Source organism: Salmo trutta, chromosome 27, assembly GCF_901001165.1.
Source record: "Salmo trutta chromosome 27, fSalTru1.1, whole genome shotgun sequence".
Classification (NCBI taxonomy): domain Eukaryota; kingdom Metazoa; phylum Chordata; class Actinopteri; order Salmoniformes; family Salmonidae; genus Salmo; species Salmo trutta.
Window position 1 is genome coordinate 7,462,897 of NC_042983.1, and position 27,979 is coordinate 7,490,875.

Below are 27,979 nucleotides of genomic sequence, written 5' to 3' on the forward strand. Positions count from 1 at the left end.
TGGACAGTGAGATCAAGAGTTATTTCTGTTTGTAGAAACACACATGCATGCATGGGCTCACTCAAAAAACATTTACACATACATGCGGACACACACGCACACAAATTATACACAACTAATGTTTTGATATATGATTTTACTTCATCAGGGATGGTGGAGATATTTATGATGACATTGGAGAAGGTATGCCTCTTAACCATTCTAGAAAATATTTTACACTAACTGGACAAACATTTGTTGAAACATTTGCATTGCCAGCTGTACGGACTGCTTTCAATATGTTGTTTGCAGTGAAAATTGGCCTACCTATAGAATCATGACAATGATAGGCCTTTTTTATTGTATGTGTTTGGAATACAATGTATCATTTCAAACATCGTCATTGGTGCTCCTGAGTGGCGCAGCGGTCTAAGGCACTGCGTCTCAGTGCAAGGTGCGTCACTACAGTCCCTGGTTTGAATCCAGGCTGTATCACATCTGTTTGTGATTGGGCGGTGCACAATTGGCCCAGCGTCGTCTGGGTTTGGCCTGGGTAGGCCATCATTGTAAATAATAATTTGTTCTTAACTGATTTGCCTAGTTAAGTAAAGGTTACATTTAAAAAAAGAAAATGACAGCTTCTTCAAATCAAATTTTGTTAGTCACGTGCCGAATACAACAGGTGTAGAACTGGTACTATGTGTTTATTTCTGGTGAAAAAACAATGTACTTCAAATGTGTAATTTGATTGTGTTGAAAGAATTACAGATACATGTGCCTTGACTACTATTGTTGTTGTGTTTATTAGATTTGAATGAATGGGTTGCAATGTAAATGAATGTGTTTAAGAACAATTTCTCTCTCAGCATGTGAAACATTTGCTGTGTATTTTAGTTGGTGTCTTAATATTAAAATATGCTCTCAGACCGGAAAAGGCTATATAAGGACACTCCTGACCTGCAACCCGATATTTAATTTCAGAATTGGTTAAAATTAGGTTACGGTCAGGGTTAAAGGTTTGGTTAAGGTTAGTCGTTTTACAAGTCAGGAGTGTCCTCAGTATTGCCTCTCGCTAAGACCATTCGTACTAGTCAATGCGCGATAAACCAATCCCAATTATCTCGCGAGATTTCACGAAGTTTCCGGTGTTGTGTATGTTCCTGGAAACATGGCGGTCAGCATCCGCGGCCGTCCGATCCGAAGTCTTCGGATGCGAGGTAAGCTTGAAATACTCACCCCGACATAAGCTTTATAAACTTGAAATTGTAAATGACTATTTACTCTAGTTTCTGACGACCCAAGTGTGTTGCCTTACAATGTCCCCGTTGTCTATTTTTGACAGGTCGGAATGACAGTGGGGAAGAGAACGTACCGCTCGATCTGACCAGAGGTAACGTTAAGCAGAAAGTATTCACACGAAGTGAAAGCGATTATTGTACAAATGGATGCTAATGTTTGCAGCAATATATGGTGATGATGGGGATGGAAAATGGCTCAAAATACCTTCTACGGTTTATTGGTTGTTGACTACTTTGACAACCAGCTTGCAGAATCTTAAGGAACACCAAAGAGGCGTAACGTCAGCAAGGGTGTATGTTTTACGCCCATTATGTTAAAAAACGTTCTTAAACGGGTGAAAACTGAACGAAACCGGGAGGGAACTAACTGATTTTGTCCAATACAAAATCTCGTTTTAGTTGCAAAACACAACTGTTTGGACTAATTAAACCCCAGGGCGTATTTATTACGCCGATTTTGTTGCAAAACGTTTCTTAAACGGAGCGAAACGGGGAGGGACCTAAACGTTATATGAATATGCCAAATAAACGCTCGTTTTGCTCTGTTTGGTTCTTAAACGGTTTCCGTAATGAATACGCCCTAGCTCTCATAGGCAAGATAATGCTCCTGTGTGTTGTTTTGATTAGTGACTAGTATTAGCTCGCTTTGCTATACAATGTATTTGTTACGACTGGGTTGAGTTGGCTGGCTAATTATTTGGGCGTGTGGCTAGTTATTTGGCTAGCTACATTCCTAGGATTGTAAGCTAGCAAGCTATTAAATTATTGTAGCTAGCTAACGTTAACACGGCCAATCATACAGCCGCTAGGTTTGTTTGAAGGTCGTTCACAACTCAGTTGCTAGCTAACGTCCAGCTGAAACCGGCGGTGGGCGTCACATTTTGACAACTCTAGTTCATGGTTAGATAGACATTGAGTATGAGTATTTACTAGCCAATACACTCTGATGGCTTTTCCAGCACCGTGTGTCAACTCCTGCCCTGCCAGCGTTTCACTTTTCGTGTGATGGAAGCCCCTGACTCAGTAATGTCCCTATGCAATCACTTGCATCCTACAACCATGCCCTCCAATTGTTCCCGATGCCGCTTCCACTCCTGTGACAGATTGTAAACAGATTAATAGGAGTTCATCAATCATGTTTTAAATAAGGATAGAGCATGTAACGTTAATTGTAAACAACTGCCTTCAAACATTGCACTATGTATCTTCACTAACACCAGTTCTACCCTCACAGTATTTCATGTATGAGATGGAAGGGGGTGCCTCGTCAGTTGAACAACTGAATGTTTTCAACCAAAATGTGTCTTCTGCATTTAACCCAACCCCTCTGAATTCGGGGGGGGGGGGGGGGGCGGCATGGATATACCTGCGGGAAGTCAAATTGCATCACATTTTCACTGTGCCATAGAATAGGTTGCAGTTTGGGATCCAAAGCAGCTTAGTTGAGTGGCTGCCTGAGCACCCTTTTCCTCTGGTACATTATCATTAACAGCCCCAGCCTGACACAGATGGAATGGAATTATATGAGATACTGTAGCTAGATGTGTTTATGTGCATGTATCTTTTAGCTACCAATGGTTGAGGTGAATGAGATGAAAAACAGAAGGAACTTCCTACTTTTGACCCTGCCTAAACATGCCTTCTATTTAGATGTCCAGGGTGTGTTTACTGTTCACAGTGCATTGGTGTGACCAGCTAAAACGAGTTCATGTTAGATACCGATATAGGTGCATTGGTTCAGTATTACTGGAATATCAAAAAGATTTGATGTTTTGTTAGTATTTCAACTCCCTTCTTTTTTACAGAACCCTCTGACAACTTGCGTGAAATTCTTCAAAATGTTGCCAAGCCACATGGCGTCACCAACATGCGGAAACTGGGCCACCTGAACAATTTCATAAAGGTATTACTGATTTATGTAATGATGATAATGGCAGTTGCCCTCATTATTGAAGTGCATGGTTTAGCTTTGCTTTATTGTGCCCCAATGTAACATTGTTGGACTGTCTGTAATAGTTTAGGGTCAAAGCTAAAATAAAATGTCACAGCTTATAAGTGCCGACATGGCCGTAATCGTGTCTGTAAATTGACATTCGAATCGGATGATACTCGTTATCGGAAAAAACTGAAGTGTTTTAATATAGGTAGAGCAATTGCTAACTAGCGTTAGCGCAATGACGAGGTCCAATCATTGCACTAACACTAGTTAGCAATTGCGCTAGCTAAAGACAATAGTATCCATGATTTCATCTGACTCTGGGGAAGTAGATAAAGGGCCTCATTGACAAAATCCGAAAGTATCCCTTTAACATAAGATCAAACTAATGAAAAGCACAAATGGGACTAGTAAGATCACGATTAATGTGGATAATCAGAGGAAGCGTTTGGTCTGCTGAAACTGGTCATAGAGATCCAGTGTTGGTCAATATGGACTGGAGATGGAATATTGTTAATCGTATGGCCTATTAATGACACACATACACTGAGTGTACAAAACATTAAGGACACCTTCCTAATATTGAGTTGCGCTACCCCCTTTTGCCCTCAGAACAGCCTCAATTCATCGGGGCATGGACTCTACAAGGTGTTGAAAGCGTTCCACAGGGATGCTGGCCCATGTTGACTCCAATGCCTTCCACAGTTCTGGCAAGTTGGCTGGATGTCCTTTGGGTGGTCATTCTTGATACACACAGGAAACTTGAGCGTGAAAAACTGTAACACTGCTGGGTTTTTGACAGTGCGCCTGGCACATACTACCATACCCTGTTCAAAGGCACTTAAATCTTTTGTCTTGCCTATTCACCCTCTGAATGGTACACAATCCATTTCTCAACTGTCTCAAGGCTTAATAATCCTTCTTTAACCTGTCTCCTCCCGTTCATCTACACTGATTTGAAGTGGTTTTAACAAGTGACATCACTAAGGGATCATAGCTTTCACCTGGATTCACCTGGTCAGTCTGTCATGGAAAGAACAGGTGCCTTTAGTAGTCAGTTTTTTTTGGTTTAGGTGTCTGGTGCTGCATTGTGCATTCAAGCTGTTAGTTAGGTGAAAGTGACATTTGACCCATCTTCACCTAGTGGCTTCATCATCCTGACCAATGTGATACAACTGGTCAGGTGACAGTTAATTACTGGCAGATATACACTTGCTTTCACCTAGCTTTTCAAATCAGTGCTGATGAAGGAGAGGAGATGAAACTACTTTAGGCTGCTGATATCCACCTAGGGCTGATCAAAATCACATGACATGCAACCTTCATTTAGGTTAATTTAGCTTTCATTTAGGAAGCAACTTCAGAGTATTGAAATGCGTCTGCTGAACATATTCTTCTATGTGTAGCTGTTGACCTCTCCTTGGCCCGCTGCACCTCAGCTTCTGCAGTCAGGCCTAGCTGAGTTTGTCATTGTGATGCTGACAGTGATGGTAATAGGAGCTCTGGCCATGGGGCCTCATGTGCGTCAACAGCACTCTGACTTTGAAACCAGAGATTGTTGGTATTGTTGTTCTTTTGAAACTGGAGATGTTGCATGTGGTCTCTGTTTTCCAAGGTTGTAGCAAGTAGATCTGCAGGTTTAGTTTCCCTCCAGGTGCCACACCATGTCAAGGATATTATACTGATAGTTGCGGCGAGGTTAACGCCAATCAGGTGTTTGGTGGAAGATGTTTAGTCAAATTGTATGGTGACATCCCCACTATAACTTAGCACGGCCTGTCCTGATAGGTTAGTGTAAGTGTTATTGTCCTATGTAAGATTAGTGAGGTGACGGCAGCTACCAGATACAGTTGGTCTGAGCTGTGTGTATACACATGACTCTCGGTTTACCACTGGACTGAGTGAGTGTGGTGTTGAGGCCTGCAGCTCCTTTTAAGGATTCCGGGACAGCGAGAGGTGACCTAATCCCCCTGTAGCATGTTCAGTGCCCCCCTTTCCACCCCCTCCTGCCTGCCTGGGCTCTGACATCACTGCTGATTCCAAACTCACTCACACACTGACCTACTCCCTATCCCTCTCACTCCGCTCCCACCCTGCACTGGGGTTTACGGAGTGTGAACGGTGTTTTTTTCCAACCCTACTGCAAACTGTTTAAGCGCATTGATTTAAAGCATTAAAACACTATGAATTGAAGCTTTTGTCAGTTTGTCGCACTGTGCAAAAGATGCCATGGCCATACAAGCTATGAACAAGTAATAAACATGTCCTTGTTGTAATGTTGCCATGCTAAATATCAGGGAAAAAATCCTTATGACTGTCAATGTAATGTACATACCCCAAATATATGGGTCTCTGTCTCAATTCATATGTTCGCTATATATCAAAATGTCTTGGGTCTGTATTGTTATGGACAGCCAAAGGATTCAATGCATCCTCTGTCAACTGATTGTAAGTTTAGTCCTTTCTTTGTTTCAGCTGCTAATCAGCATTGGCCACTGCGAGGAGAAGTTTGGGTTTACATATGAAGAAATCATCATCTGGTAAGTAGTCCCATATAGTGTAACCTAGAACACTTTAAATGCCACTTAGCAGACGCTTTTATCCAAACACTTCCATTGTTTGTGGAACATATCCAAATTAGTGACAGGTCATTGTAACCAATTTTTGTGGCCAAGCTATGCGAGTGTCCATTCTGTGTTCGTAAGTGTACGTTGCCATTTAGTGTCAATCTAAGCTGTGTTTTGTGTCCCTCCCCAGCCTGCGGTTAGCCCTGCTGAATGAGGCCAAGGAGGTGCGTGCTGCAGGCCTGAGGGTTCTGAGGTACCTCATCAGAGACAGCAACGTGCTACAAAAGGTCCTCAGATTGCAGGTGGACTACTTGATTGCCAGGTGAGAGAGATACTCTGTCGCGTCACCACACCTGCACAGGGACACACTGGATTCATCTTGTACAATTTAGCATGCAGGTAACTGCCAAAATAAAGGAAACACCAACATAAAGTGTCTTAGTAGGGCTTTGGGCTAGCATGAGACAGAACAGCTTCAATGTGCCTTGGCATAGATTCTACAAGTGTCTGAAACTATATTGGCGGGATGCGACATGTTCTTCCATGAGAGATTCCATAATTTGGAGTTTTGTTGTTGATGGTAGTGGACAACGCTGTCTTAGGCGCTGCTCAAAAAATCTCCCAAAAGTGCTGAATTGGATTGAGATCTGGTGACTGAGACAAATACACACACAACCTTTAAACCCTGTATGCTCCTTTGAGACCCCTCTTTTTAAGTCACTGAGATCTCTTCTAGCCATGGTAGCCAAAATAATGGGCAACTGGGCATTTTTATATATGACCCTAAGCATGATGGGATGTTTTAATTGCTTAATTAACTCAGGATTCACACCTGTGTAGAAGCACCTGCTTTCCATATACTTAGTATCCCTCATTTACTCAAGTATTTCCTTTATTTTGACAGTTACCTGTATGTTACATATGTTTAACATATTTTACAACAATGTAGTTCACAAAAATAAGGGTGTTAAAAGTTGTTGCACTCGAGTATACTACTGTGGTAGTCTGTTGCTTGCAAAGTTGTTACTACATCAGAGGTACCATAGAATCATGGGGACTATTATTCCATAGTGATAGCATGATGATTTATAACCTGGTGTGATATGAACCGTGGCTGTGATGTCATACCCCCTGTGTGCTTTGATCAGGTGCATTGACATCCAGCAGAGCAATGAGGGGGAGAGGACTCAGGCCCTCCGACTGGTCAGAAAGGTAAGTCTGCTTTCTTCATATTGCACTAACTTCATATTTTTTTTCTGTAATATCATGTGTATGATTAAGCAATAAGGCCCGAGGAGGTGTGGTATATGGCAAATATACCATGGCTAAGGGATGTTCTTGGGAACGACGCAAGGTGGAGTGCCTGGACACTGCCCTTAGCCGTGGTATATTGGCCATATATCACAAACCCCAGAGGTGTCTTATTGCTATTATAAACTGGTTACCAACATAATTAGAACAGTAAAAATAAATATTTTGTCATACCCGTGGTATATGGTCTGATATACCATGGCTGTCAGCCAATCAGCATTCAGGGCTTGAACCACACAGTTTATAATTTAAATTATTGCATAGGCATAGCAGACCTGCCAACATGCACGCATTTTGCATACCAACTACGCAATTCTCTGTCCATGTATGCAGATACTAGATCCGAGTTAAAAGTACAGCAGAAATGAATGGGGCCTGATTTGTATAATTTATTTTATTTTTTACATGTTAATAAAAAATACATCCACTGAGTAAATATAACATCCCGATTCTCGAGCTGCAACACACAGACATGTACGGAGTTTGTGTCAACGGACATGGAGATTAATACATCATTATTCGAGACGGCTATCCCGTGTTTGCCCCTCCTGTTTGTTGTGATGCTGAGTTTGCGGCTGTACGTAAACACATGGACAAATCGCTTTTCGACTCCGTGTGTTGTGGAAAGGTAAACACTAATTATTTCAAGCTAACGTTAGCGAACATAATATTGACTTTCAGTGGGCTCTAAAGTGCCAGCAGTTCACTCGCATTTGCTAGTGAAATAAATGAATGAAATGCAAATACGAAAAATAACTGGTGGCATTTGTGCGAGTGTGATACACATTTAATTCTGCGTCCCATTAGTTGTATTTCCCACGTAACCTTAAGAGGATCACGCAACCTTAAGAGGATCACGCAACCTGATAGACTGTAACTATGATCCACGTATAAGTATAATCAAAAATAAATATAAACACATTGGCATTAAATGGAGTCGGGAGTTTAGAAGACTGCGCGATGAAGAATGGAGTGTCGATTATTAGCTATAGAGGCAATGCTTCTAAAATGCATTTGCACTAGATTTGAGATTTTATCAATTTCGAAAATCTGAAATGATGTATGCGCTGCAAGGAAATACGAAAGGCACCTTTACATCGACTGAAACACCGGACTCTTCTAGCGAACAGCGTTCAGATTCCCATTGCGGTAGCCTAGTTAAGCTTTGTGTAGCCAGTTTGCGTTCTGTGTCGATGCAATCATTTGTTTTTGTTATTTTTTTCAAAATGATTTTGCTTTTAGTGTTGATTAGGAACCGTGTCTAAAAAGCCAATACTTGTGAGTTGGCCCTAGTGATTGGCCCTGTTTGAGAGGTGACAAGCGAATCTCCAATTTGCCCTGCACGTCTGGTACTCTAAAAAGTTGGACAGGGTTGGAAGGTCTGGCATAGTAATTACTCATTACGTTTACATTTTAGCTGACTATGCTATTTGAGTGTACTAGTTATAGTCTACTTGATTTTCGTAAATTCACTGGCAGCACAGAATTGGAGCATAGTACCAGCATAGGCTGTTATTGGATGATCTGCATTGGTGTGAGTGTGTGGACAGTTTGCACATGTCTGGAGTATTTTTTTTTTTCTGCATTCTCTGCAGTTTACTGTAAATGCTAACACATACAACTATTACAATTAACAAGTAACTCTCACTATATACAATGAATACTATGTAGGCCTAAATACTGAACATGGTCTTAGTGTTGTCAATGGATTAATCTTGGATATCAGAGAGAAACCTGAAGAAGGTACAGGTAACTGCCAAAATAAAGGAAACCCCAACATAAAGTTTCTTAACAGTGCCTTGGGCCACCACAAGCCAGAAGAGCAGCTTCAATGCGCCTTGGCATAGATTCTACAAGTGCCTGCGACTATTGGAGTGATGCGACGCCATTCTTCCATGAGAAATTCCATTATTTGGTGTTTGTTGATGGTGGTGGAAAACGCTGTCTCAGGCGCCACTCTAGAATGTCCCATAAGTGTTCATTTGGTTTAGGGATGGGCACTGTTATTCGAATATCTGAACGGACGTTAGTATTTGATTACTTGGCAGAGTATTGATTTTTTTGAGAGAGGAAAAAAGAGGCTATTTTATTTTAAAGGCTTTGTCTAAAATAAAATGATCTGTTACATTGCTACATAGCCTACAAGAATATACATGTTTTTTGTATTTATCTCGGCAAGTCAGTTAAGAACAAATTCTTATTTACAAGGACGGCCTACCCCGGCCAAACCCTAACCAGGAAGACACTGGGCCAATTGTGCGCCGCCCTATGGGACTTTTTATAACACGAGTTTTGAGTGCACCCCCAAAAAATACATTCTGTCTCTCTGACCACGCCTTATTGTCTGTCAGTCAAAGCGGCTTTACAGTCAGAGGCTCCATAAGTTATCTACCATACCATCTGGTAGTGCCTGTCATGACCACGTCAAATCGTTGTAAAGAAGCTAGCTAGCTACAGTAGCCAGCTAGGTTAATCAGCTAGCTAGATAACGTAGTAAGGCTAATTAGGGCTATTTTTCCACGTTCCCAGTACTTGTCTACAACTCCATTCATATTAAACAACAGCCTACCTGTTGGTTGACCATTTTAGCCTACTCCTTCTCATTTAGCCAACTTAATACCGTAAGTTTAATTCCATTTTGCATCGTTTAGAAATCTCCCACTTCACTTTCTACTCATGGAGCCTCTGACTGTAGCGCCGCTTTTGATTGACAGCAGTGTCACATAGAGGAATTTTAGACAAAGCCTTTCATTGTTAAAATAGGCCTATTTTTAATTTCTAAAGAAAATGAATACTAATGTCCGTTCAGAGTTTTGAATATTCGATTAACTGTGCCCATTCCTATATCTGAGAAAATATCATGGTATTATTTGAATAGTGAAATCATTTAAAATGCTCATCACTAAATTGGGTCGAGCTCTGGTGACTGACACATACACACACCCTTTAAACCTCCTATGCTCCTTTGAGACCCCACTTTCAAAGTCACTGAGTTCTCCTCTTCTAGCCATGGTAGCCAAAATAATGGGCAACTGGGCATTTTTATACATGACCCTAAGCATGATAGGATGCTAATTGCTTAACTCAGAAACCACAACTCTGTGGAAGCACCTTCTTTCAATATACTTTGTATTCCTAATTTACTCAAGTGTTTCCTTTATTTTGGAAGCTACCTATATACTAAGCTACATCGACAGTAGCCTACTTAGCCCAGGTTGGTTAGCCAGCTTGCCTCTTCCAGCTGGTGGTCTGTGTCCTTGCCAGTTAATGTGGCTTAGCTTGATTAGATTAATCCGGAGAAAGTGTCTGGGAGGAAGGGCCTAGACTTTAAAGACTTGCTCTACTCACACACAGATTAGACCCACCACCTTCTGAAAGTGGCACTCATGCTGTGTGACCTATTTGCTGTAATGTTGCTTCTAAAATAAACTGAAGTGCAAAATTAGTGCTGTAACCTTTGCTCTCAATCTCTTTCTCCCTCTCTCTCTCCCTCTCTCTCTCTCTCTCTCGTTGTCTCTAGATGATCACAGTGAACGCTCTGCTGTTCCCCAGTTCTGTCACCAACTCTCTGATCGCTGTGGGAACAGACGGGCTGCAGGAGAGGGACCGCATGGTGCGCGCTGCCATTGCCATCGTCTGTGAACTTGGTGTGTGGAGCGTCGGCACTGAGAGAACCATCCTGAAGCTACACACATAGTTACTGTGTAATAACACTGTGTCTTTATGTCAACCACACTCTGCAGCGTTGAAGAACCCAGAGGTAGTGGCCAATAGGGGGGGTCTCAGCACCATATTAAAGAGTGTGATCGACTGTCAGCTGAGCCGCATCAATGAGGCTCTGATCACCACCATCCTCCACCTGCTCAACCATCCACACACCAGGCAATATGTACGCAATGATGTGGAGCTGGAGGTACGCACAGCCGCCATGCACGTGCCAGTATGCACATACAGGCATCAAACTAGAGGTTCACACACTCCCAGTCACACATCACACTTTGTCAGTCGGCGGTGACTTTCTTTCCTCGTCTCCAGGATAGGTAAAAGCGATATGGTGTGTTGTTACTCATTTTCATGGGAAACCTCTTGGGAATTGGCTTTCACCGGTACCGTTCTTTCCCATGAGTGCAGAGTGCAGGCTGAGGAACAGACTAGGAGAGGAGGTCGGTGTAGACTATTTAGACACAGCCACTAGCCATGCCAGTGAGGATTCACCCTTGGGTTGTTTTTCTCTTTCCCAGGGAGATTACAGTGATCAGTTACATCAGCCCTCTAAAGCCTCTCTCCAACACATCCTGTCTGTGTGTAAACTGATACCCCCCCTTCCTTCATACCTGCAGCATGGCCACTCCAGTAACCACTCAGTCTTAACAAGCTTATGGAAGAAGAATGCAAATATTATAATATGGATTATGTGATCATATGGATGAATACAGATAATGTATGTGCTCTGTTTGGAGAAATGTGTCCCTATGACTTGGAATGTCCAACCAGGAAAAATTTTGTGAACGTTCAATAAACATCTGGCCTATTGCTGCTATGCTTGAATGTTTTGTCCCATTTAAGTGGAATCTCAGCAATAGGAGAAGAAAAATCCACTCATGATATTGGGAAATTATTTAGCCTTGCTGATAATGAATACATAGAGAAATGTTTTGTTGTTCTGTGTATGAACCTGTGTTCTGCTCTTTCAGCAAATCCTAGCACCTTTCACAGACTTCCACTACCGTCACAATGCAGACACGTCAGAGATCCAGCTCAAGTAAGTGGTGTGTGTGTTGTAAACAGAGGCTCTTTTCCGCTGTTCTGTTTAGTGTGTTGTGTCCCTATGTCGTGTAGATTGTGATCCTGTTGTGTGTGTAACCAGGGAGGACCGCGATGCTCGTTTCCTGTCCAGCAGGATGGCTATAGTAGCTGCCTTCCGCTCCTGGTCTGGTGAGTCTCTTTCTCTCTGTCATTCTCTTCAGCTTTCCATCCAGTTTGGCTCGGCTGGTTCTCTTTGCATTGTGGGTCATGACTTGAAACGTACCGTTAGTATTTGTTTAATGCCAACAGCTTTAAATGGGTCAACGCTCAAATACCCCTCTGAAGAGAATGCTGAGTAGATTCCCTTTTTACGCTAGTATCGCATTGTTTGTGCTCTGTCTTCACTTTTGCTGCCAAGTCATGAATGTGTTAATGGTAGACTCTGTCTCCGTTGCGATCCAGGGATCATTAACCTCTGTAGGGCCGGGAACTCTGGGATCCAATCCCTTATTGGTCTGCTGTCTATACCAAATGTGGAAGTGAGGGTGGGTACTGAAATATGAGATTTGTTTAAATAAATATAATGAAAAGTATGCCTTCTCGATCTGTTCTTCGAGAACCACTAATTGTTTGTGTCTCTGACCTTTCTCCTTGCCCCCTGCAGAAAGGTTTGATGGAGGTATTGTATGAGATATTTAGGATACCTCTCCCCATTGTAACCCAGGACTTTACGGAAGCACTTCTCAGCGTGGGTGAGTGATATTAGCGTTTCTAATTTCTTTAACCCCCCCCCCCCCTCAATGCCCTAGTTTTATACATTTATCAAACATGCATACAAAAACTACCAGGTTTAAATTGTTTATTTTGTCGATGCGTGTTCTGTGTTCCCCTGTAGACCCCAGTAGGTGCCAGGACAGCTGGAGACTGTCTGATGGCTTTGTGGCTGCGGAGGCTAAAGTCCTCCTGCCTCATCGAGCGAGGTCCAGGTAACGCATGACACCACAGATAATACATCAGTTTTTTTTATTTTTATAAATTAATCAATATCGCTTTATGCTCCCAGGTAGGAAATGTATTCTACCCACAGGAATTTACAATATAGAACATATAGAATAGCAAGTTATACACCTTTATTACACACTTGACAAAAAGTGTGAATATGGGTGCCTCTCAGACCCAACCACCATCTCTCCTGTGGCTATAATGTCTGCTTGTTTGTCCTGCTGTGTTTTTCAGGCCTGACCTGATGGATAACTACCTGGCTTTGGTACTGGCTGCCTTCATCTCCAGTTGCCTGCTAGAGGTAAGGAGACAGGAACGCCCAAACATGAGATTTATTTGTTGTTGTGGGTTATGGATATTATTTTATTATGTCTCGCTCGTTCTTTCTTTTTCTCCTTTTCGTTCTCTCCACCCTGTAGGGTCTGGTAGAAGTTGTGACCAGCAGTGAGGACCAGATATCAGTGAGAGCCACCATCCTACTGGGAGAACTGCTACACATGGTAACACACAGGGACATGGCTCTCTGATATACCGTATATAGCTACTGTAGCTCCTTCTGAGGAGCGTGCTGCTCTGCTATTGATGTGGCTCTATTTGAGGACACGTATGTACTTGGTAGTTGCCTTCATTCAGCTGTGCATAAATGGTTTGTTTTGTGTTTGCTTCACTTTCACTTTTTCTCTCTCTCGCTCTCTTTTTATCGCTAGGCCAACACCATCCTCCCTCACTCCCACAGTCACCACCTGCACTGTCTACCCACCCTTATCAACATGGCTGCCTCTTTTGACATCCCCAAGGAGAAACGCCTGTGAGTGTACACACACACACATGCACGCAATCGCTCACTTTTTCACTGCTCTGATTTTTTTTTATTTTTTGGGCACCTTTTCTGTATTTTTAGACGGGCGAGTGCAGCAGTCAACCACTTGAAGCGTTTCCATGACAAGAAGAAACAAGGACCCAAGCCCCATAGTCTGTATCTGGACCACATTGTCCGCAAGTCTGTGTCTGCACACCACCGGAGAGAGACACACACACGCGTACACAGAGACATCTATGCTATTAAGGTACACCTCACACAGGCATCTTTGCCATCTAGGTTAATTGTTCACCTCCAGCCCCAAAGCCTTCCTTAGCAACATTCAGTGACGCAAACTGTGTGTGTGTTGTAGGACACGGAGGAAGCCCTGATGTTGAACCTGAGAGACAGTCAGATCCTTAACCACAAACAGAACCTTGACTGGAACTGGCTCCTCATCGCAACCATCCTCAAGGTCAGTCATAGCAATACTATAAAACATGTAGAAGACTGACTGGGAGGGTGTTTCAGTTGGTTGATTTGCTATTGCCATATTTCATATGTTTTGGTTTTCCTCTCCCAGTGGCCTAACGTTAACCTCAGGAACAACAAAGATGAACAGATGCATAAGTAAGGCCCACCTTCCATTCACTACTACAACTAGTGAAATACTGAGCTTGACTGTGGTAAGGTGCCCCCCTTTATAACTGTGCGTGTGTGTGGTCCAGGTTTGTACGGAGACTGCTGTACTTCTATAAGCCCAGCAGTAAGCTGTATGCAGGGCTGGAGCTGGACCATCCTAAAGCCAGACAGCTCACTGTGGTGGGATGCCAGTTCATCGAGTTCCTCATAGAGTCTGATGAGGTGAGGAAATAGAGCAGAAAAATAAAGGTGCAGAGGAAACTTCTATGCGGGACACATTTTTCTTTTGGTGTCACCTTTTTTAAAGAAGGGTAGCTTTGAAATTGACTTAGCCCCAAACCAATAGCCTTTTTTCCCTCATGGTTTTTGTCCCCCCCCCCCCTCCCAGGATGGCCAGGCGTACCTGGAGGAGCTGGTGAAGGACATGGTGGCCTGGCTGTCCTTGTCCTCTGGTCTGAAGCCAGACCGCTGTCTCCAGAGCAACGGGCTGCTCACCACCCTCAGCCAGCACTACTTCCTGTTCCTGGGGACCCTCTCGGCCCACCCACACGGGGTTAAACTGCTGGAGAAGTGCGGCCTCTTTCAGAGGTCAGTCTGGACTATTGCCCTTTTTAAAAATTGTCAGCGTGAACTTGAACAGGAGGAAAACACTGATTGGTTGAAATAACAGCAGCTCCATTTTTATTGGCCAGATGAGTCAAAGGCAGTAGGCTATTGAGTGTCAAAAATCCATTGTTTGGACTGGGTTCCTACTGAATGTCTAGGTTGTGGGGAATAGAGTTCCAGTTGTCAGACAGCTCAGACAACTGCCTGATTCCATGCGTGTTCTCCTCCTCAGTCTGCTGAACCTGTGCTCTGTGAAGAATCAGGACGCTGTGTTGAAGCTGGCTGTGTCTACTCTGGACTACAGCACAGATGGACTGGCCAGAGTCATCCTCTCCAAGATCCTCACTGCTGCCACTGATGTAAGGCCTTACACAGGAGGGATGGATGAATGGATGAATGAATGAATGAATGAATGAATGGATGCACGGGCTTCAATGTGGGTGATGATGGTTAAGTTGTTGCTGAAACAATACTGACCCCGAACAACCCCTTTTCCACCCTCTGTGTCAATACACAGACGTGCAGGCTGTATGCCACCAAGCACCTGCGTGTGTTGCTGAGGGCAGGGGTGGAGTTCTTCAGTAACTGGGGCATGGAGCTGCTGGTCACCCAGCTGCACGACCACAGCAAGGCAGTCTCCATGGAAGCCCTGGACATACTGGACGAGGCCTGCGAGGACAAGGTGGGAGAGGGGCTGGGGAAAGTGCTGAATATGTTGGAGAGGGCTGACGATGGGCAGAGGGCTGGGGAATGGAAGAACGAGGGGTATGGAGTGAATGTTATATTATGTTGTCTCTAACAGCTCCATGATGTTTTATTGTGTCCCCCCAGGCTAACCTCCATGCTCTGATCCAACTCAAACCAGCTCTGACCCACCTGGGAGACAAGGGCCTTCTGCTGCTCCTCAGGTCAGCCTGACACACACACACACACACACACACACACACACACACACACACACACACAAATTAATACACAGACACACAGGTGTGCTGAGAGGTTGTGTTCCATCTCTAAAAACCAGTGTCCTTTGTGCAGGTTTCTGTCTATTCCTAAGGGCTTCTCCTACCTCAATGAGAGGGGTTACGTCAGCAAACAATTGGACAGATGGCAAAAGGTAAGCCTGCTCGTTCATTCATTTCCCCATTAGCTGCAACCGCTACTCTTCCATTGGTCCACACAGTACAAAACAATCATTCACAGATAGTAAAAAAAAAAAAAGAACATAAAGACAGATTTCTAAATCAAATGACATTTAAAGCTGCAATATAACTTCTTGGGTGACCCGATCAAATTGACATAGAAATGTGTTATAGAACAAGTCTTAGAAGCGCTAGATCTGTTCAATGTGTGCTATTTCTATGCTTTCCTTTAAGTTTTTAGGTTTTGCATCTTTTACTTTCGATTTTGTACACCAGTTGAAAATACAATATTGTTGGTTATGGAAAATATATATTTGACAGCGGTTTAGATGGTATAATGATTCTCTACACTATACTTGCAACCAGGAAATGGCAGAGCGATTTCTGCGTAGTGCACCTTTTAACTGTATTGATTGTTTTTATAACTCTCTATCAGTACAAATGTAATCCGCTAATGATTTGTTTTCTGTACCCCCCCCCCCCCCCCCGTGTGGTGAACAGGAGTACAACCTGAAGTATGTAGATCTGATTGAGGAGCAGTTGAATGAAGCGTTAACTACATACCGGAAACCTGTGGACGGAGACAACTACGTCAGACGCAGCAACCAAAGGTGAGACTTCTTACCTTACTAAGCTGGACAGTTAGCCATGATCCAGTGGTCACTGGTCCTGGAGGGTTGCAGGCACCGTGTGCAGGCCTTTGTCCTGGCCCAGCACTAACTTGCCTGATTTGGCGCGTCATACTCTTATTTAGATAAGTGGAAACTGTGCTGGGCTAAAACAACTGTAAAGCCTGCATACCTTGTTGCTCTCCACCACCAAAAAAAACCATCGGCTGTGATCTTGAGCCAACTGTATTTATTTTCTCATTTGTTGAACATGACTACATTGTCTTTGTGTGTTTTGTCTCTAGGTTACAGAGACCAAATGTTTATCTTCCTGTGCACTTGTATGGTCAGCTAGTCCATGATAAGACAGGCTGCCACCTACTAGAGACTCAGGTAACTCTGCTTTACAAAGGGCTTTCTTAATGTGAAGAATCTATGGGTTTTGGTATCTTACCGACTGTCTCACGCTCTCCAGAGCGTGGTCCCTGACCTCAGCTACACGGTTCGCTCCCCGATGCTGGACACCTGGGAGGGCATCAAACAGCTGAAGGCAGCCCTCTGGGCTCTGGTCAGTCCCCCTAACCACTCGGCACATAATTCACAACGTTGTATGATAAGTACACGTGTTGTCAGTTACAGTAAAGAAAAGAAAAAAACCACACCATTGGTTCATAATGGTCTTTATTTTCTCTTGGGTAGACGCTATAGACAGTCTGCGTCCTCCAGTGCTCTGACATTGGTTCCGACTGTGGTTCCCAGGGTCTGTTGTGTTAATGATACTGAATGTATGTCTGTTTCCAGGGTAACATTGGGTCATCAAACTGGGGTCTGAACCTGCTTCAGGAGGAGAACGTCATCCCTGACATCCTGGCCTTGGCACAACACTGTGAGGTCCTGTCCGTACGGGGGTAAGGGGACACACACACACACACACACACACACACACGCGCGCGCACACAGAGATGAACCTGATGTCTCGCCAACAGTCTCATGTCTGTTTTCTCTCCCTCCAGAACGTGCGTGTACGTCGTTGGCGTGATCTCCAAGACGCGGCAGGGCTGTGAAGTGTTGAAACAGTATGGCTGGGACACAGTCAGACACAGTCGCCAGACACTGTGGCCCGTCACCCCAGACGAGGTGGACAAACCGATGACCTCTAAACTTTCCTCCGTACCGAGCACGCTCAGTCTCAACTCCGAGTCCACCAGCTCCCGGCACAATAGCGAGAGCGAGTCCCAACCCAGTGAGTTAACCATGAAACTCTTCACCAGGCAACAAGGACAGTTTCTGTTAAACACATCCTCAGTAGCACTTTCTTTACAATTATTTTTTTCATTCGATTTGTATATTATGGATATATGTAGCTTCTGTAGGTGTTCTTAAGCAGGGAATAATTGTTGTTTTGTGTATTTTCTGTCATGTACAGTACCAGTCAAAAGTTTGGACACATCTACTCATTCATTGGCTTTTCTTTATTTTTACTATTTTCTACATTGAAGATTATAGTGAAGACACAAACACTATGAAATAACACATATGGAATCATGTAGTAACTAAAGAAGTGTTAAACAAATCAAAATATATTTGAGATTCTTCAAATAGCCACACTTTGCCTTGATGACAGCTTTGCACCCTCTTGCCATTCTCTCAACCAGCTTTGAGGTGGTCACCTGGAATGCATTTCAATTAACAGGTGTGCGTTAAGTTAAATTGTAGAATTTCTTTCCTTAATGCATTTTAGCCAATCAGTTGTGTTGTGAGAAGGTAGGGTGGGTATACAGAAGACAGCCCTATTTGGTAAAAGTCCATGTCCATATTATGGCAAGAACAGCTCAAATAAGCAAAGAGAAACGACAGTCCATTACTTTAAGACATGAAGGTCAGTCAACGCGGAAAATGTCAAGAACTTTGAAAGTGTCTTCAAGTGCAGTCGCAAAAACCATCAATCGCTATGATGAAACTGGCTCTCATGAGGACCGCCACAGGAAAGGAAGACCCAGAGTTACCTCTGCTGCAGAGGATAAGTTCATTAGAGTTACCAGCCTCAGAAATTGCAGCCCAAATAACTGCTTCACAGAGTTCAAGTAACAGACACATCTCAACATCAACTGTTCAGAGGAGACTGTGTGAATCAGGCCTTCATGGTCGAATTGTTGCAGAGAAACCTCTACTAAAGGACAATGATAATAAAATAGAGACTTACTTGGGACAAGAAACATGAGAAATGGACATTAGATCGGTGGATATCTGTCCTTTGGTCTGAGTCCAAATTTGAGATTTTTGGTTCCAAAAAACTGTCTTTGTGAGACGCAGAGTAGGTGAATGGATGATCTCCGCATGTGTGGTTCCCACTGTGAAGCATGGAGGAGGTGGTGTGGGGGTGCTTTGCTGGTGACACTGTCAGTGATGTATTTTGAATTTAAGGCACACTTAACCAGTATGGCTACCACAGCATTGTGCAGCTATACGCCATCCCATCTGGTTTGCTGGTTTGCGCATAGTCCCACTATCACAATGACCCCAAACACACCTCCAGGCTGTGTAAGGGCTATTTGACCAAGAAGGAGAGTGATGGAATGCAGCATCAGATGACCTGGCCTCCACAATCACCTGACCTCAACCCAATTGAGATGGTTTGAGATGAGTTGGACTGCAGAGTGAAGGAAACGCAGCCAACAAGTGCTCAGCATATAGGAACTCCTTCTAGACTGTTGGAAAAGCATTCCAGGTGAAGCTGGTTGAGAGAACGCCAAGAGTGTGCAAAGTGTGGCAACTTTGAAGAATCTTTAACAATTGTTTGGTTTCTACATGATTCCACATGTGCTATTTCATAGTTTGATGTCTTCTACGATTCTACAACGTAGAATAAAGTACAAATAGAAAACCCCTTGAATGAGTAGGTGTGTCAACTTTTGACTGGTACTGTATGTTGTGTAATGTTTGTCACGTGTGTGGATTTAGACATGTACATCCTGGATGATGACAAGTCTGAGATGTTGGACCAATCAGACGACGCCTCCCTCTACCTGCGTTCCAAACCCATGAAGGACCGCAGCCCCTTCACCATCCTGGCCTCCACCCGTTTTGTACGCAACCGCTTCCTCAACTCCCTGTCGCTCCCCAGCAAGAAGTTGCGCTCCACCAGCGACCCCAAGTCAATGGGGGGCAGCCGCACCCCCACCGAGCCCAAACTGGGAGGGCTGAGGAGGAACAGGACGGTAACGGAGCCCTCCATCTACTCCTCGTCGCAAGGCGATGTGTTTACGTCTGTGTTCAATGGGAGAGGCATGCCCAAGAGTCCCACAGTCAGCCTGGAAACCTCCTTTGTGGGGATCAGGGGCTCTGTGGGGGGGTCTGTGGAGCAGCTGGGAGATGGGAGGCTATCCCGGGCTGGTGGAGGGGGGTCTGGGCTGGGGGGTCCTGGAGAGCCCCCGTCCAGGGAGCAGAGTAGCCGGGAACGTCTAGCGGGAGATGGGGGAGGGACTCAGTTTAAAAGCCGCAGTCAGAGCTTCAACACAGACACCACCACAAGCGGCATCAGCTCCATGAGCTCCAGCCCCTCCCGCGAGACTGTGGGAAACCCTGAGCATCCCGAGCCAGACTCGTCGGACTGTGTCAGCCTCAACACAGTGGTCTCGGCTAAGACGGTCAAAACGCTGTACACCCTTGCCCCAACCCAGGCCCACACCAACCACCTGCCTCTCTCCAAGTCTAACTCTGTCTCCCTGGTCCCCCCTGGCTCCTCACACACCCTCCCCCGCAGAGCCCAGAGCCTCAAGTCTCCCTCGGTGGCGGCCATTAAGAGCCTTGCAGACTGCAGTTTCATGTACACCAGCCCGCGGGATGCACTAGGCTATGCTACTCTGAAGAGGCTGCAGCAGCAGAGGATCCACCCGTCTCTGTCTCATAGTGAGTCGTTAGCGTCGCCCGCTAAAGACGTGCTCTTTACTGACACTATCACTATGAAGACCGGTAGTCTGGACTCGAGGCTGACGCCGCGCAGGTAAGTTACGTCGCACGCTACACATAAGGTATCTGAACGCTTCACACAAACGCACACATATATGGGAAATGCAATATGCACGTACAAATGCACACCTATATTCACACTCGCACATTGAACTCACACAAGTAAGGACAACTTCTCCTGGTGGGTTTTCACTGCCCGTCATGGCTGCTGGCTGCCATTGCTCATGCTTTTCTCAGTCATAGGTCCTTGTGTCTGTCTCTATGTGACTGGTCATATCAGTGTTCTACTGCTCTGTCTAATCATTCTCCACTCTCCTTTTAATCAATTTGTTTTTTATTGTGGGTGTGTGTGTGTGTGTGTGTGTGTGTGTGTGTGTGTGCTGGTTTGTGAGGTCATTGAACTCTCTGTTCTTTCTAGCTCAGCTTGGGCTCCTGAAGGGTTCTTCCCCACAGCCCAGTCTTGGTCGGTAGACAGAGAGAGGCAGACTGAGGTGGAGTATCTCAGGTTGTCTGCTAAGAGAGTGAGCTGTCCAGCCCCCCGCCCCTCTGATGCCCACCGCAGGCCATCCAGAGCCTACGTCCCTCGGTGGGTGGACCACTCCAGTAGTGTCCACCCCTTCCCCCTTTAGATACCTGGATGTGCTGGTCTGTCAGCTTGTCTGAGGGTTAGCTGTAGTCTCTAGCTGTAACGGTGGCGTGTGTGTGTTTAGAGGTAATTGCTCTGTGTGCTTGTGTGTTGTATCTCCGGTTATTAGTCATCTTTAGCAGCAACGGTGTCTCTCTCTTCTGGTTCAGAGCAGTAACCGCTGTGTGTGTGTGTGTGTGTGTGCATGCGCTGGTGGTCTCTCAGGTTGTCTGCTAAGAGGGTCAGCTGTCCAGCTGTCCAGCCACTCCGCAGGATGTCCATCTCTATGCCTTGGTGGGTGGACCAACCTAGCCTCCCATTTGTAGAGCAGTTTCCCTCCTGTGTTGAAATTGGTGTCCTTAAATGCTTAATGTTAATAAAAATCACTACCCCCCCCCCCCCAAAAAAAAACGATACAGAAAGTAGATGCAGAAAGTAAAAGACATAGTGGGTCAATTTCCACAACTAAGGGCGTCGACGATCGAGGCTCAACTTCTCCACTGTTTTGGTGACCTGGCTACCACTCTGTGAACCCGTGCACATGCGCAGATACTGTGAGAGAGAAGTATTGCATCTTGCGCATCTCAATATCCTAGCCTATTCATTGATGATATACCCTGCTTTACTGAAATTGCAAGCCAAGAAATTGCGAGATACAGCATTCCATTGCGAGATAGTTTTTGATTGCCCGATAGATGGGCCTAGTGCACGGTTTGACTCGTGGCTGACCTCCACACTCTGTCCTCTCTCTCGCTATGAAAGATGCAAGTGTTTGTGTTCTCGGAAGTACGGCATATAATCAAGTGTCCTCCGTTCCAAAAATACTGAATCTTCGGAGTCACACACACACAAATGGGAGTTGACACTGGCAGTCGACGTGCAAGGAGTCGAGGAATCAGTCATTTTGGTGTTTGACGCTCCAACGTTACGTCATCGTCGTTAACAGTTGGAAAAATGGCGACGGCAAGCGACAGCAGCGAAGCCCTGTATGGCAATACTTTGAGAAGTTAAATGAGAGGGAAATGGAAACTTTGCTCGGTGGAATTGAGGTATAGTAATGGTAGTACAGGTGCAATGCTTAACCATCTGAACGGGACGCACCGTGAGACCCAAACCGTTGCTGGCAGCAGCGTTGTGAATTCATGTGGAATTGTATTCATTTTTCTTATCGAAAAAAATGAATTGCAGTTCAAACGTTAAGAATTTTTTTCCCATTTGTCACATCCCTACTACTCAGTTTCTGCTTACCCAACACAGTTTTCATAGGCATTTCTTAGTGTTGACTGTCCTTCCCACAGTTCTGTTTTGGAGTATATTGATAAGACTAGGAGGCTAGATTCCCTTTATAGATTCAAGCAGATGAACCCTGCTGTCTTATAGATGGCACTGTGTAGTTGTGGTGTGGATTAGGAGTCCCACATTTCCGTGTGTTTTTGTGTGTTTCTCTCTTGCTTTGTCAGAGTTTTTCATTCTCTCTCTACTTCTCTCGCCCTATAGCGACGTCTAACTGTGTCTGCCCTCACTCCCCTCGCCCACTTGTCACCCCTCGCTCTCACCCGTCTCCCTCCGCCCGGCAGGTTTCTGAAGGCGTTGAGCTTTGCGTCTCTGGACAAGGAGGATCTGCTGAGCCCCATCAACCAGATCACTCTGCAGCGTTGCTCGTCGGTGCGCTCCATGGTGTCCAGCGCCACCTACGGTTGTAACGACGACTACGTGGGCCTGGCGCTGCCCATGGACATCAACGACATGTTCTACATCCGAGACACGCCCTACTTCCAACAGAGGACTAGCCCGCCCGCCGACGAGAAGTGTCCGTTCTACTTTGGAGACTCAGACAGTAAGGAAGGAGAGGGAGAGATGGGTGGATGGTGATGATAGTTTAACGTGAATCATAGAGATGGTTTACTTCCAGTTTCAGTAGGTGTGACTGCGCATTCTATGCCCTGTGTACTGTAGGTGACGGTGGTCGTCCCTATCCTCCTATCCCACTGCTGAAGCAGCAGTTCAGTATCTCAGAGCTGATGGCCAGCAGAGAGAACAACCAGAACCATATCCTGGGTCCAGAGGAGACGGGTCTACAGGAACACACTGACGACAACTGTCTCTACTGCGTAGGAGCTACTGTACTGGGCTACCCCACACAGCCTCAGATCAACAACGCACACACACGCACTGGTGAGAGAACACACACACACACCGACTACTCTGAGTGCACACACATGCACACTCAGAGTAATGGTTGCCTTACCCCCCTGCCCCATCTCTCTTCATAGACTACATAGACTTTCAGTGGTCGAGTCAGACCAGCCATCGTCTGGAGGTGATGCCTCAGTCCAAGTTCTCTGGCGTCTCCGGCTGCAGCGACGCTGCTGTGTCACAGGGATCCGTCTGCAGCACACCTACTCCTGCTGACATAGTGCTAGGTATGCACACACACACACACTGCAGTCTCAGGAGGCTGTCTGCAGCACACGCACAGACTGCATATGTACACCTTTGTTGAACATTGTAATTCCGCTCAAAATGTCTGATTTGGTCGGGTTGTGTGAGTGAGCTCTGATAGGCTGTTGTGTATGTCCGTCAGGTGGCAAGGCAATATCTGAAGACGGCCCGGCCTGTCGGGTCCTGCTGAGGAAGGAGGTGCTTCGCCTCGTCATCAACCTCAGCTCTTCTGTAGGAACCAAGGGCCACGAGACAGGACTACTGACGTAAGACACACACACAATTAAACCCCCTCCCCCAACACAGATTTTCCATACAGTTCCACACTAAGGTTGGAGTAATACTGTGAAATTGTGAGAATTATGATAATAGCCTTCCATGGTGACATCATCATGCGGTAAATTAGTTAATAGACCAATAAGAAAGAGTTTGAAACCTCTGCCAATAGATGTGGTGAAAAGGTCAGTGGAACGCAGACTGGGGGATAGAAGAATGCTGATTTGCCCACATTCAACAAATCTGATCTAACTAAGTGGATATTCGTCAAATTCGTCATGATTGATGCATTGTAAAAGGCCCACAATGTGGTTAATAAAGTCCGATTTGGATATATTTGGCTGTTTTCGCTGCATAACATTTAGAAGTAGTCTCTTTTCAGGTTTAGAAGAAGTGACTGCTAAATGCTAACTCGTGTACGTGTAAGCTGATAGCATAGCTAGCATAGAGACATCAGTAATGTTAGTCATTTTTAACTGTAATGCAGTTGGTTGGTGACGATGACATGAAAATGTATTGGGGTTGACATCCATACAAGCATTACACTGATTTAAAAAATAAATAAAAATAAAGGTTATTTTAAAAAACAGTGTGTGAAATGCACATATAAACAGTAGCCTAATGTAACAGTATATTGCTTCTGTCCCTCTCCTCGCCCCTATCTGGGCTCAAACCAGGGACCCTCTGCACACAGACAACTGCCTCCCACGAAGCATGGTTACCCATCGTTCCACAAAAGCCGCGGCCCTTGCAGAGCGAGTGACTTCACCGATTGAAACGCTATTAGCGCGCACCCTGCTAACTAGCTAGCCATTTCACATCGGGCACACTAAATATAGGCTAATTTTGCTGAGGGGCAGTGAGGAGATTCAGGATCTTTCCCCCACATATTTTCATGGCATTACCATTGTTTTGGTCGAGTTCCATTGACCTCTTTACCGCATCCATAGCTAATATTCAATTTTCCACTCCGATATCCCTAGCAGAATTCTTGCTTGAGAAATTGCCCTTTGCTATGAAGGAATTTGTTTATTTTTGACCATTTTAATTGGAAACATTCACTGTAAGGTACTTAATTGTTACCCAGAAATGATTTTGATATTAAGATACAAAAAAAAAAAATAGCTGCATTGGAGCTTTAATGGTGTCTGCTTTGTGTCTCTCCAGGATAAAAGAGAAGTTTCCCTATGCGTTTGATGATATCTGTTTGTACTCTGAGGTGTCTCACCTGCTGGCCCACTGTATGTTCCGCCTGCCCTCTCGACGCTTCATACAGGAACTCTTTCAGGACGTACACTTCATACCGGTAAGGTCCTCATCTATACGGTCTTTCCATTTCTCCCCAGTCCCAAATTCACTCCTAGCCCCCATCTCTAGTTACTTATGTAGATCTGGAAGAATAAGATGGGTTTCTGGTAATAGCTCCACGTCTTTGTTTGGTGGATTTGTTTTTGCCGTATTGCTTATGTCCTTTCAGATCTTCTCTAGTAGTTAGGATGTATGGGTGATGGGTTGATTGGCAGAGAGAGGAGATCGACGCTCCTCAACTCCTACACTTCCGATTTACGTTAGTGGTTACAACAGAAATATGACAGTCATCTCCTCTGACCTCATGCGCATGTCACATCCTGTCCCCTCAGATGTACGAGGAAGCAGAAGCTATCCTGTCGAAGCCACCAAAGCCCGTCGGAGTGGATATAGACCCTCCCACGAAGTTCTGACTTTCCTCGTCTCTGTCCTCCCCTGACTGTTGAGACGCTGCTTTCCCTCCAACCCTCACATAGCGATACAGAGAGCAACATAGTGAAAAAAGGGAGGGATGGGGAGAAGTTTTGCTGAAGTTCAAGATGGAGGGAGCATGGGTGAGAGAAGGAAGGGATCATGGATGTTAAAGAATGAGTGTGAAAGGGTTGTCTCCCTCCGGTTGCTGGAGAAAGAGGAGATGGACTGTCTGAACAAATGAAACCTGACACGTTTTGTTCCTGCCTATGGCCAACAGGGGGAGCAGTTTTACCAAATGCTGTTTTCAGACGGATGTCCAAGCCTGACCAACTGACATGACAGGAGACACATCAACTACTTAACACATCACACTTAACCTAAACACAAGCTGGATGAAATATGACTAAGTCTTGAAAAATGTGATCTTGCTCTGGTGTATGCTGATATGAAATGAAAAGGGCATGTTCAGTCCATCCTAGTCAGTGCTGGACTCATCCTCTTCTCCCTCATAATGGAAACACTACAGAAGGTTCTAGAAGCCTCCCTCATAGTTATACCCTCAGTCTGTTTCTGCTAGAGATGGTTGTGCTGTGATCTCATAAGTTTATTATTTCCAACTCCGCTTATGATCAAAAGACTCATTCTTGTTTAAACAACCATTTTTCTATTTATGTCTATAGACTGTCAGACAATCAAACATCAGTAGTGTATTGTAAAAAAAAATGTTTAGCCATCACACTCTTTTCCCATCTGGACACATAGCAAGCCACAGCAGTTATGTTCTGTCTGTCACCCTTTCTGTATTCCTCTATCTCTGACCCGGGTTTGGAAGGACACTGCCTCTGACAGTGGCAACAGCCGGGTTCTCTCACCTTTTCGTTGGTTCTTTTTATAGAGGTTGTCAGAAAGCCTACCTCCGCGCTTCGCTCTCACTGCATGTACAAACGGCATGTCAAAACTGTAATATTAGATCATTGTCACTGTTTCTGAAAAGTGTTAATTTATTTCTTCCAAATGCTTCTAATAGTTTCATTGTCTTAAATCATAATAGGTTGCCATCACTTGTTTGCAAACTGGGGAAAGTAATGGTCCCTAAGTTGTTTTCACAATGCAGATATTGCTGTCTATCATTGGCTGAGATGAGAGGACAGGGTGACTCGATCATTTATGGATTGCTGTAAGGTTTCCTTGGGAACAGGTTTCTGTTTCTATTGGTTAGTTTTGCTATTATGCTGCTACACAAGTGGACTCCTAGGGTGATTTATAGGTCTGCTGAGTGATGTCAGATCTATTTATTGTATCTGTACCATAGCAGAGTGACTGAGATGAGAACAGTTATTTATATATTTTTTTCCTTGAGACTGTATTATAATTTAAAGATTTTTCTTTTGTGTTTTTTTTTTGCTTGAATCGTGGTTTCCCTTGTATAATGTGTACAGTGTGTTTTGGGGCATTGCTGACCTAAAGAAGCATACAATCTTATTAAAGGGATACATTGTTAATAAATAAAAATAAAAAAAATCTTGAACTACACTGAGTGGTAGTCTGTTTTTGTCTATAACAGCCTGTTAAAAAGTTGTTGGTATTATGCATTTTAATCAGCTTTCACATACACATTGTCATTCTCAAATATTAATCTTTATCACCAAATGCACACTTTTTTAAAAAGTAACCTAGCTGATGCATAAACTAATAGGGGAAAATGGAGAGTATTCCAAGTTTCTTATAGGCCTACACCAGGGAGATTAGTTCTGGTTGATTAATGGGGGAATATACTCCTCTACACTTCATGCATAAATAAAGATGATTCAGAATGTGACTTAAACTCTGATGTACATATGGCATGTAACATTTTCCTCCCTCTTCACTTGACCCAAAAGAGGTACATAAAATGTCTCCAGATATTCTGAATGATTTTGTGTGAGTAGGCCCAATGTTGGGCCTACTGTATGAGTTCTAAACGTCACATGTCCACATCAATAAACTATCCTGGTCCAAACGCACCAAGACAGTCGTGAAGAGGGCACGACAACACCTTTTCCCCCTCAGGAGACTGAAAAGACTTGGCATGGGTCCCCAAAAAGTTATACAGCTGCACCATCGAGAGCATCCTGACCGGTTGCATCACGGCAACTGCTCGGCATCTGACCGTAAGGCGTTAGAGGGTAGTGCGTACGGCCCAGTACATCACTGAGGCCAGGCTTCCTGCCATCCAGGACCTATATACTAGGTGGTGTCAGAGGAAGGCCCCAAAAAATTGTCACTGACTCCAGCCACCCAAGTCAGACTGTTTTCTCTGCTACCGCACA

General features: G+C 44.5%; 1 protein-coding gene across 3 annotated transcripts; it reads left to right on the forward strand.

The window, feature by feature from the left end:
• Positions 1-1,104: 1,104 nt before the first annotated feature.
• LOC115164228 (rapamycin-insensitive companion of mTOR) lies at positions 1,105-27,203 on the forward strand. 3 transcript variants are annotated; one of them, XM_029716492.1, is made up of 39 exons: positions 1,105-1,196; positions 1,322-1,369; positions 3,083-3,180; positions 5,689-5,753; positions 5,971-6,102; positions 6,929-6,992; positions 10,612-10,738; positions 10,835-11,004; positions 11,786-11,853; positions 11,959-12,026; positions 12,300-12,382; positions 12,502-12,589; positions 12,733-12,823; positions 13,074-13,140; positions 13,259-13,339; positions 13,547-13,647; positions 13,741-13,906; positions 14,012-14,113; positions 14,222-14,268; positions 14,367-14,502; positions 14,669-14,868; positions 15,119-15,245; positions 15,404-15,568; positions 15,718-15,794; positions 15,925-16,003; positions 16,530-16,639; positions 16,942-17,029; positions 17,112-17,204; positions 17,438-17,544; positions 17,650-17,879; positions 19,598-20,639; positions 21,024-21,191; positions 21,456-21,524; positions 22,808-23,067; positions 23,187-23,405; positions 23,504-23,653; positions 23,815-23,938; positions 25,116-25,254; positions 25,589-27,203. In XM_029716492.1, the coding sequence occupies exons 1-39, from the start codon at positions 1,148-1,150 to the stop codon at positions 25,667-25,669; spliced, it is 5,379 nt and encodes a 1,792-aa protein (XP_029572352.1). In that variant the 5' UTR covers positions 1,105-1,147; the 3' UTR covers positions 25,670-27,203. The 3 variants fall into 3 exon arrangements, with proteins under 3 accessions (XP_029572352.1, XP_029572353.1, XP_029572354.1); XM_029716493.1 differs by lacking the exon at positions 21,456-21,524; XM_029716494.1 differs by lacking the exons at positions 21,024-21,191; positions 21,456-21,524 and having other exon boundaries at positions 1,106-1,196.
• The last annotated feature ends 776 nt before the right edge of the window (positions 27,204-27,979 follow it).